Source organism: Platichthys flesus, chromosome 3 (genome assembly GCF_949316205.1).
Source record: "Platichthys flesus chromosome 3, fPlaFle2.1, whole genome shotgun sequence".
In the NCBI taxonomy this organism is placed as follows: Eukaryota; Metazoa; Chordata; class Actinopteri; order Pleuronectiformes; family Pleuronectidae; genus Platichthys; species Platichthys flesus.
Window position 1 is genome coordinate 4,179,889 of NC_084947.1, and position 10,465 is coordinate 4,190,353.

The window sequence follows — 10,465 nt, forward strand, 5'->3', positions numbered from 1 at the left end:
AAATGCAGAAAAATGAAAAACTTCAGACTGAAAAGGAAAAGAAACGCAGCTGAGATGATTTTCGGATTTTTAAGGTTTCTACGTATATCCCAAAACAATGGAGGGAAATGGAATATGTGCTTAAATGTGATTACAGATTCAGATTTAACCTAGATTTGTTTTTCTTTCTGATAGCACTAAAGTAGTTATAAGGGTACTCATGGTGTTGGGCTGCATCCACCAGCTCGGCTCTTAAGGCTGATGCACACTAAAAACAGGGGAGACAGCCAGACATTTATAACAGATTTAACTGATGTTTAATCTTATAATGTTCAGAAAGTAAACACAATGGACAAATTGACTAGAACGACAGACCACACGTTGTCGGTGCCAATAAACGCAAACAGCCAACATGTTGGATTGTCCAAAGGGTCAATTTGCTTCTAAAATCTGCCTGATCATCCTCTAGTGAGCAGCAGCCTTGACTCCTTTGTCCCTAATAAACTCCACAGTTTAACTTTTATGTTTAAGGTTGTTCTCACAGCTGTAAGTATGGAGCGAGGTTCTTTTGTGACCCATTCGATCCGGTTGGTCGGGTTTCACATTGCACTGTAGGGAGCTGACTCCTGACGTCATCACCCACGTGGACTGGGTCTTCCTATACTCCACATTAATCGGTGTGGAGTCAATTCGGAGCGTTTTGTCAATTCGGTGCAGTCCCATCATTTCAAAACTTTTTGAGTCCCAAAGAATCTTCAGTGGGTTCCTCCTCATCATGAAGTAACATGTCACCCAGTGGAATAGTTTTAATGGTTTAATGGAGACAGAGGAATTAAATGTAAAACTTTCCGGCCACAGAAGTTTCATAAGATTTGACCTTTAGCATTTTGTTGGAATTCAGAAATTGGTAGGAAACGTGTACAGCCTTATTAGGGTTAGGGTAAGGGTTATATGTTTCTTCAATGTGACTGAGGTAAGTGTTTAATTACATCATCACACCGTCCATTAGCGACCTGGAACAACCCTTTGCGACTGGAGCCTAACGGTAGTTTGAGGGTTAATTGTATACCCACCTGGAATTAAGGGGATGGGGACGTTTCCAGGCGTCTTGGCAGGTCTGGTGATCTCTCCACCGTGAGGGATTACTGAAATGAGGAACGAGGATGTTTCTCTGACGTCTCGGGTATGACCTCCTCTGAGCGCTTGTAGCCTCGTCAGTCACATTTCGCCCAATCATAATTAAGGCGATGACGTGTTCACCGGAGCTCAGCAAACTATAATGTGAGGGTAAAAAAAGCCTTGTTGAGAAGTGCAGGAGTGATGACTTTGAATGGAAAGGACACTGAGACAGCCGTTTACAGGAGCCGGAGAACATTATGTCTCCAGATTGTCCCAGGTATTATTCACCACACTTCAAAAAACAGGAAGCCAATTTGATTTGAGGTGACGGGTGCGAGGAGCCGCTTCACATGTGACCACTGTGTCTCCAGGGAAATTCTACTCCTTTCTGAATAATCTCCTTCCTCTTTAGATCCTAATAGAGTTATTAAAAACAGATAGGAGGAGGAGCTGAGTGGGGGGTGAGAGCAACGCCTGAAGACAAGAACCCATTGAACTCGTGTTTGCATTAGAAAAACATGAAAACGGCATAAAGAACATTAGCTTGTGTCTTGAACGTGATTCTGTGAAGCGTTTACAACAACTCAAGACGTGACAACAGAATAAATTGTGATTCATCGCTATAATTACGATCATAACAAATGAGAACACGGCCGAGAGGATCACAGCTTTCTACCCGACTCCTCCAGCTTTAAAATAAGCACCTGCTTTTTACCACCGTCACTCGCTGCATCCGTTTGTTTTCTCTTTGGCTTTTACTGAAGAGGACAAACGAGTCAAAGTGACTTTTACCATGAGCTCGTCCCACCTCCAAGAGACGTCTTTATCCTCAGAGACGAGTGAAAAGGACAAACGGGCGCCGGGTATTCCTCCTGTTCCCGAATGGATCAGGATCAGTGATGGTCTAATTTGAGGGTTTTTAGGTGGCAATGATTAAAAGGATTTCCAGTGTTTTTTTGTGATTTTGTAGAGGACAAAACTGACAACCAGGCGATGTCTGCTTTATCTATTTTATAACTAGTGGTCGGTCTCAGCTGGTGTCAGAAAACACTGGAATCTGCCTTCTATCTAAAACCTGTGAGGAGCTAATGAGTGACAAGGTGCATCAGGACAGAATCAGGTGATTTACTGAGGAGGAAGAAGTGACTGCACAAGTTGGAAAAGATCCGACAACTTGTGTCTTTGTGATCTTTTCTTTTCACTTCCTCCTGGGAGGATACAAATCTACCTGGTAATTAAAAACATGTTGCTGCTGATGAACCAGATTCACGATCTGAAATAAATACAACAGAGCAAACAACTCCTTCTCTCCTGTTGTCTGCTCACGTCTCCTCTTCCATTTTATCAATGAGCCAGAAGCACCAAACCAAAACCAAGCTGCCTTATCGGCTGCACCGGTGGCAGCTGGTTCCTCTTTCAGTCCGCAAGGTTAATTCACTGTGGGGAAGAATTCAGGACACCTGGAGCAGCTTTAACTGAAGTGAAAGGGCAGCGGCTCTTATTTAAAGGCTCGTGTTTGGGGCCATTTTCCTTATAGTTAGTTATCCTTCTTGTCGACCGATAAATAGATTTTTTTCTCCTTTGCAGAAACACAGGACCTGGTTCTTCTCGGGTGTAATTTGAGCTTGTTTCCTGGATGTAAAGTGGAGCAGGATGAACACGTCGTATCACAGAAAGTGTGTCTCTCTCATTAGCAGCTTGGTGTGGGACTGGTAAAGCATCTGAGACTCTGGCTTTGGGCTCGTCCTATAAAACAAGTGAGGAATCCTTACTACGCCTGCATCAAGAAGAAAGAGGGAAAGTGGAGACAACACGATGGGCAATCGATTTCCATAAAGTTATAGATGATCAAATAATAGCAGAGCGGACATGCCTAACCTTTCTTCCTCTGCCAGAGGGTTTCCTGAGCAGCACATGTGCTGCATGATAATCTGTTCTCACTGGACCGTGGAGCACTTTCCACACCTCCCCTCCTTCCCCTGGTCACTGACTGCCACTGTGTGGTCATAATTATTTAACACAACTCTGCTGCAGTCACAGGTTTAAAACTCTCGGACCCTATGACCATTTAGAAATTGTGAATCTCACTTTTGAAACTAATATTATAAACAGTAGGAGCGACTTAGAGATGGAGTGGAAAACAAAAGGTGTTCCTCATCGCTCTTCCCTGAAAAACAGGTTTGCTTTCTACCTCTGAAAAACTCATTTCGTCTCGTGGGTAATAAAGAAAAATGTAATCTGCGCTTGCAAAAACAATTGTGTTCTACCAACACTCCAGCCTCCGTCATCCATCATCATTAAAGAGGACAGAAGGGGGGGGCAGCTCCCGGCATCGAACTGCCGGGTGTTTCTGAGTCCATTCTGTTTTTGTGATGATGCACTTTCTTCTCTTCAAGTCAGGTCAGTTCACGACGCCTCCGCTGACACAACGTCAGGCTGTGACATTTAGAGTGGGGCCAAAGTGACGTGTTTAATCTCTTCTAAAACAACAACACAATGTCTGGATGTCGGCGTCAGCGCTTTCGTTTTTCTTGCACACCCAAACAAGTCGAGGTATGAGGATGTCTGTTAGATTTGTCACATGCAATCTGCACCAGCAGTGGCCTCAGAGGACCAGACAGAATGCAAGGCAGTCACAACACAGAGGTGAATACCAGAGTGCAGATTGTACAAGCCGTTCAGGATCTGTGCTCAAATGGTCACAATGCAGCAGTGGATTAAAAGTAACTGAACTCTGAAATGTGTTTTTTTGAGCTGTCAACCAAATTATGGGGACACTTTTTTGATGAAACACATTAATGCTGTTTTTAATTTAATGTTTATTCCCACATTTAAAAAAACAGGTCATACATAGATGACTCACAACGCCCCCTAGTGTTTACAAACCATCTCAGATCTTGCAGGCATGATGCTTACACAGAGAAAGCAACAGTTTGAGACGTCTCTACATCATGGCATCTGCATTTCAAAGATGGAAGTCCCTCCGTTCCAGACACGTCTCATTTTCAAATTAAATTAAATCTGAGCTGAAACTAAAAGCCTAAACCAACATTGTCTTCCAGTCAGAGACGTCCCCCAAGAACACAACCAATACCTCAGCCATTGCTTTAACCTTGGCTGCCCCAAACGGTTCAATGAAACTCTGGAGGTGAGTAACTCTCCACTTTTTTATGACATTTCTTTTGCAAAAGTGTGTTTGCTGCAGCTGGAGTCGTCTTTCACAGCTGGACAACCTCAGGCGAGCTGACAGAGGGACGGTCCTGCTTCCCAGCTCTGAGTTTTAAAGACAATTCTTTGTATGTCCAGTGAGAGACACCCAAACACTTCGGGATGAAGTTGCACCTTAAGCACAAAGTCCAGTGTTTGGAACAGAAAGTAAACAAGTGTTAAGTCAGGCGAACTCATATTTCAGTCGTACATGTCACTGTGTGGTGACACCGGCAGCACGCTTCGACGGTACGTCAACCCGTGGACGGGGCTCATCCCCGCGTGGCGGAGGCTCTCCACTTTGCCAAACTGCCGCAGATGGAAGAGGACGGTGAGCTTTCGGGTCATGGTCCTGAGCGCCAGGAAGGAGGCCAGGATCTGGGCGAGGAGGAAGAGGAGGTACAGGGAGTGGACGGCTCTCTCCAGGGGCAGGATGAGAATCCCTTCATCGGTCAGGAAGAACAGCAGCACGGGCAGCTGGAACATGAAAGACAGGAGCCAGAAGGCGGCCAGCTCTGGCACCTGATGACAGGCGGGGGGGGAGGAGAGAAGTTGGGTTGGTGGACGGAGGCGATGCAGAGATAAAGCAGACGAGGGCTTGAGTTGTATCAACATGAAAAAACACACACACACACACACACACACAGAGAAACTCAATAGAATAAGGTGGTTGTAGCCTCGAGCTGATTGTTTGCTCTCATACTTACTCCACTGTGTCATCCAGGAGTCGATTTCACAGAAGAGGCCTGTGTTGTGTGTCTGTGTTGTGTGTCAGTGTGGATGTCGACTGTTTGAATTACCTTTTCTTTAAGGTTGCCGATGTAGCCCAGATAAAGTCGCACCACCTCGATGACCGTGAGGAGGACGATGCCGGTGATGAGCAGAGCCTGGTAGTATCCGGGCAGATAGTAGAACTGCAAATGAAGCACGGCTGGTATGTCAATGAGTTAAATTTAAAAATAAAAAGTTGCGTACTTTATTAGAAAACACATATAAAAGTATAATTCTTCAAAAAAATCTCAAATATAACTTTATGAATGTGGATTTGATAAAGTATAATGATCTAACACAGTGAATTGTAAAGCTCTACATGACAAACCTTTATGTGTATCATTGGATTAAATGCCAATGACCCTATGTGTCATCATTGATATTTAAAAAGTGGTAAAATAGGTGTAGTCTTATTCATGGGGCTTTACAGGATGGGTTTATTTTTCTGTTAATCAATTTTAATCTTCACATTTCCACTTGCACAAATATTTCCTTCTGGTCTTTTTGCCCTTTTCCTTTCTATATATTTGTTGTAATACATGTATTATTTATTAATCTCAGTGCTACTTGATGCGACCAATAGATGGCGCCAAAGTCACCGGTGTTCCAATTTGACATATATTGAATTTAAGTGGATTTAACCTCTAATGAATGAGTCCACGTATTCAACTCCTCACTCCCTGATAGTTAAACCATTTTCCTCAGTTGATTTGATTTCAAGACTTTTATAAATAATCTTGAAATCAGTCTAATGCAATTTGAGTTTGTGTTGTGATCAATCTTCAACCAACCTTCACTTCCAGCATGAACACAGCCGAGAACCACCAGCAAGGAAAATAAAACATGTTGAAGTAGAGCAGCATCTGCAGAGGGAGGTGAGAGACCAGCTCGTTCACCACTGCAACACAACACACAACAATATACATCACACGATCATTAGTGTGTTGCTGATGCCACGTATGTGAGCTTCAGAAATACAAATAATTGACTTTTTAAAGCTTCAAAAGATACTGTCAAGAGAAATAGCTCTAAAAGTGCATATACAGAAACATCCATAAGATCAAATAATCCTTTATTAGTCCCAAAATTTGCAGTATTACAGAAGCAAGAGTCAAATAGACATCAGCCAGTACTGTACTTGCAATACTTAAACCTCAGGAATACAGAAAAAATATATCGTAAGTATAGAAACTCTGAATGTAATTAAAATAAATATAACATGTAAAGACAGGAAATATATGGGAATGAGGACAGTGAATGGATTAGACATGAACTGTTGATAATGCGTAGCTGAGACTTAAAGTGTGGATGAAGATAGAGTTCAGTTATGATAAGTTTCCATGCAGTATCCAGATGACAAAGCATTTACCTCAGTTATGAGATCAGAATTAGTTTCAGTTACTCATAATCACACATTCACAAATATTGCATCGTAGTATATTCTAGAATGATATTTTACTTTGGTGAACTATGAGTCATACTAGACTACACCACAGTTGTAGTTCTGTGGGACAAGTTACCGACCCGATGCGTCCTCCTGCTCCCTGGTGAAGTCGCTGTCGGCCGTCCGGTTGTTGGTGAACGCCGAGCCGCCCATGTAGGCCAGACCCATCTGCAGGCTCTCGGGCACAGGTGAGTAAAACACAGGCATCGTGGGTAGAGCTGTTCAACATCACCGAGCCAGAAGAGTCAGGAAAAATCTCCCGGTCTGGAAACTGTGTTTGTGTTTTCAGTGACTACTGCTAATCCCTGTTGTGTTAAGTTGCACAGAGACACAAATGGACACACACATACAGACGCAGGCTGGCAGACTCTGGTGCTAATCAGATTAAAGTGAGGGAGGCGGGCTGAGGATTAGGCTGAAACAGCATCCTGGCAGTTTGTTAGTTACTTAGCAGCTTTTTATGATGCTCAATATGATTTGTTTGTGTCATTAGATAATCCAAAAGTTTTGAAAGATCTACAGAAATAAAATATGGAGCAAAATAAGATGCATCTTCATAAAATAAAGTTTCAATTAACCCTCTCCTTACAAATAAAACACACATTTTAATTCAGTTTACAACATATAACCTTTTTAAATATCTTTTAATTATGCAATAGCTCTATATTGTGACTATAGTGAAGAAAACAGACCCACATGAATACACAGACCCTTCAGACATGTTTGTGTTGTTTTCCAGAATTATTTTATTATTAAGATTCAGCTCGCTAACAGGACACGTCCATTTCTAACCCCCTGCTCCATGCACCCGGCCAGCAAGTCCTCAGCGTGGAGCCTGGCTCCTCGTTTTCTGGCCTTTGGGCCCCACACGTCATTAAAGCGGCCGGGCTGCAGTGGCAGGGTTTGTCCACTAGATGTCGTCACAGCTCGTCCCTCGGGGCGCGCAGGGGGAAGTGCTGGAACTCCTCTGGCACCTCTTCCCCTTTCTGGGCCCTCTTATAGAAACCCAGCGAGTCCAACAGGCTGCTGATCTCATCTGCCTTCATTTTCTTCACGGGAACAGTCTGACGTGTCGGGGAAACATACACGGCATCACACACACACACACACATACACATGCATATGGACATAAGGCTGAAAAGGCGGTCATGTTGTGTGAAGTAGATGGATTCAGAGAAGATGGTATTTATCAGACTTATGGTTTTGTTGTGTTTCGTCTTTTAAACCGTTAATTTCACAGAATCTTGATTTTTTATTAAAACTTCCCTCAGCACATTTATTTTCATTTATCTGCTCAGTAATTTAGTCTCTGAAATGATTCTTGATTCGAATTTCAAATCACAGTCTCAAAGGGCGACCGCCCACATCATGAAGCAATAAACGAACACAACAAACACGAGCCCTTGAAACAGACAGAAAAAAGAAAACTCCCACGTGGAGTTAATAAGGGAAACAAAAAGGTAAAGAGTCGAATGGAGAAAGAAGCAAAGAGGGAGAACAGTTCACTTTCCAGTCACAGCGGGGGCTCTTTGTGCGTTTAGAAGAAAATTCATTAACGGTGGTTTCACTGGGAGAGTTTTATTGTCCCTTGGTTCAGGGGCTTTTCCACACTGATAAAAAAAGTCTGTGGGAAACATTGACAATTTGAAATTTAAGGGCTCACATTTATATCAACATTCATGCCGAGTATCATGTCTCCGTATAAAAATATCGCTCAGCTGTCAGAAACTCTGATTTATATACTTTCTCAGCCTCTCAGTCTTTCTTTGCCATCCATTTTTTTTCTCACTCTTTCAAACACACTCTGTCTCTGTGACTCGGTATCTGACAGACGATCTCATATCAGATGTAGGAGCTTTTAAAAACTTCCACTTCGACACTCCGCTGCTCCCCTGGAAAAAAAAACTGCCTCACAAGGCCGGATTTCAAAAGATCCCCGAACCCGAGTCTCACCTTCACAACCTCGTCCGTCTCGTCGTAGAATACCAGACGGGGATTCTTCTCCTCCGATGAGTCATACTCCAAGTTGTGGCTGCACGGGGGGGGAAAAGAAGGGATCAAGGGAAACAACAGGTACACAATAGGGCTTGTGATGTGTAAAGTCCATTGTCTATTTTTAGACCCTGCATGATCTGGACTTGCATGAGCTTTTTTGGAAAGCTCCCAGAGCTGGCTGGCACGGGACCGGGCTACTTGCTGGGACCATTGTTTTGTCTGTGAGGGAGAGGTCACGAGAGGACCGGCTGCTCTGTGTGTGTGTGTGTGTGTGTGTGTGTGCGTTGGGGAAAAAGTCACGTCTCGACAAGAGGCCGCAGGAGAATGCAAAAGAGCAACAAGGATACTAGAGAGCCCATCGCTCCAGGAGGAAGTGATGGAGCTCGGGCATTTTCTTTATGCCTCATCCAACCACGCTGGGAGCCTGTGAGGACGACAGGTTGTTAAAGCAGCTTGACAAACGGCCGTGTGTTGCTTTGTTCTGCTCAGAGCTGCCAGCTATCACAACTCTCCACACTGACACGACAGCACACGGCTCAGGCCCGATGTCAAGATGTTCAAACTTTTAAGCTAAAGCATTTTATTGACTTTAATCTTCCTCTGTGAGCTGTCCATCATACTCACCAGCAGTTTACCTCTGGCCACCACCGGCTCCTCTGTGCCGTTTTCTGACGCCCTCACACCGAGGGTAAGGGCGAGCACCAATAAAACCCACATTTTACCACACACTGGTTCCTTCTAGTGCTTTTGCCGAAGATTTTACCAACAAGATTAAACCCTTTCACACACTTGGACCCTTTCTCAGGCTGGACGGGACCATGACGTGTTCCCACAGGGGAGCAGCGTCCACCTGGGTTTGGTTCTTCTCCCAGTTTCTTCCTGTTTCTCTGTTAAAATGCTTTTTAATCTCAGCACTTGATAAAAACTGTCTCTCACATCTTGATTCTTCTTCTGTTGTTATCGAGACTGTTTGTTGAGTTTTCTAACGTCACAGAGAGGCCCCCACCTTTTATGGTTTATGGTTTCTTCCACATCAGATGTCATCAGCTAACATCTGGACTCTTATCACTTGTTCCCATAGAATGAACTCACAGGTAGTTGACGGCCTATGAGAGCGAGTCAGACCCCAGCAGCTGCTGACAGACGAAACTCTGCTGAACATGATCTGTCCAACTTCTCTAAGAAACATATCAAACCTGCGTGTGAACTGAAAACAAGTTTGATTCTCAGTAGAGCTTCTGATCGGAGAGAATCTGTGTTATATTTGTAAACGCATGCATTTCTACTTTATTCATTTCAAACGCATGCATTTGTCATTGATCAGAGGAGAAAACAAATCAAATCATTAATATCACAAATAATTTAGGAAAATGTCATATTGACAAATGTGGAACAACGACACCAATAGACTCTCAATTTATCCCTTTTTGTTTTGGTCTCCACAAACTCATACAGACATATTGATTACAGCTGCTAATGAATGTGCGATGGAGGAGACCTGGTGATGATCTTCACTTGTAAGTCCTATGAAGAAAGTGAATGATCACCCATCCATCATCTGTTCTTTGATGGTGGGGGGGCTGTAGAGACAATCAGTTTAAGCTGCATGTATTTGGACAGTGGGACGACCCTGGAGGACCTGGAGAGAACCCACACAGATATGAGGGAAGCATGAAAACCTTCCTGCTGATTTCATAAAGAATATTTACTCATTCAAATAAGTCATGTCTGTTGTGTTCTATCTTTACTCCGTCCAGTAACCTCCATACTGAGTCTGACACCTCTGCATAAATCTATATAGATACCAATAGTTTTCATATAGACCCTGTAGTTGCAGAGATATTTTCTATTATTGTAGTTATATCAGGGAGGTCATTTTTTAAATTGTGGATGGAAATCATGGAGTCTGAAGGGCTTCAAGCTTTCTCCGGAGTTTGTCCTGCCAGCCCT

General features: G+C 43.4%; 2 protein-coding genes across 2 annotated transcripts; both read right to left on the reverse strand.

Annotated features, from left to right (window-relative positions):
- Nucleotides 1-3,910: 3,910 nt before the first annotated feature.
- zgc:112294 (transmembrane protein 17A) lies at nt 3,911-6,854 on the reverse strand. The gene is made up of 4 exons (XM_062382161.1): nt 6,601-6,854; nt 5,868-5,974; nt 5,106-5,219; nt 3,911-4,827 (listed from the first exon to the last, which is right to left on the reverse strand). The coding sequence occupies exons 1-4, from the start codon at nt 6,725-6,727 to the stop codon at nt 4,507-4,509; spliced, it is 669 nt and encodes a 222-aa protein (XP_062238145.1). The 5' UTR covers nt 6,728-6,854; the 3' UTR covers nt 3,911-4,506.
- A 388-nt stretch (nt 6,855-7,242) lies between these two features.
- selenoe (selenoprotein e) lies at nt 7,243-9,307 on the reverse strand. Its single transcript, XM_062384918.1, has 4 exons — nt 9,140-9,307; nt 8,863-8,939; nt 8,474-8,552; nt 7,243-7,584 (listed from the first exon to the last, which is right to left on the reverse strand). Exons 1-4 carry the CDS (start codon nt 9,230-9,232, stop codon nt 7,441-7,443), a joined length of 393 nt encoding a protein of 130 aa, XP_062240902.1. The 5' UTR covers nt 9,233-9,307; the 3' UTR covers nt 7,243-7,440.
- Nucleotides 9,308-10,465: the final 1,158 nt, after the last annotated feature.

Bases quoted from the DNA above. Each gene is read 5' to 3' on its own strand.
- zgc:112294 (XM_062382161.1), bottom strand. From the start codon at position 6,727: ATGCCTGTGTTTTACTCACCTGTGCCCGAGAGCCTGCAGATGGGTCTG. The intron at 5,220-5,867 runs GTTGGTTGAAGA...CTTCATTTGCAG, and splicing joins TGTTCATGCTGGAAGTGAAG to TTCTACTATCTGCCCGGATA. The intron at 4,828-5,105 runs GTAATTCAAACA...GCCTGTCATCAG, and splicing joins TCGGCAACCTTAAAGAAAAG to GTGCCAGAGCTGGCCGCCTT.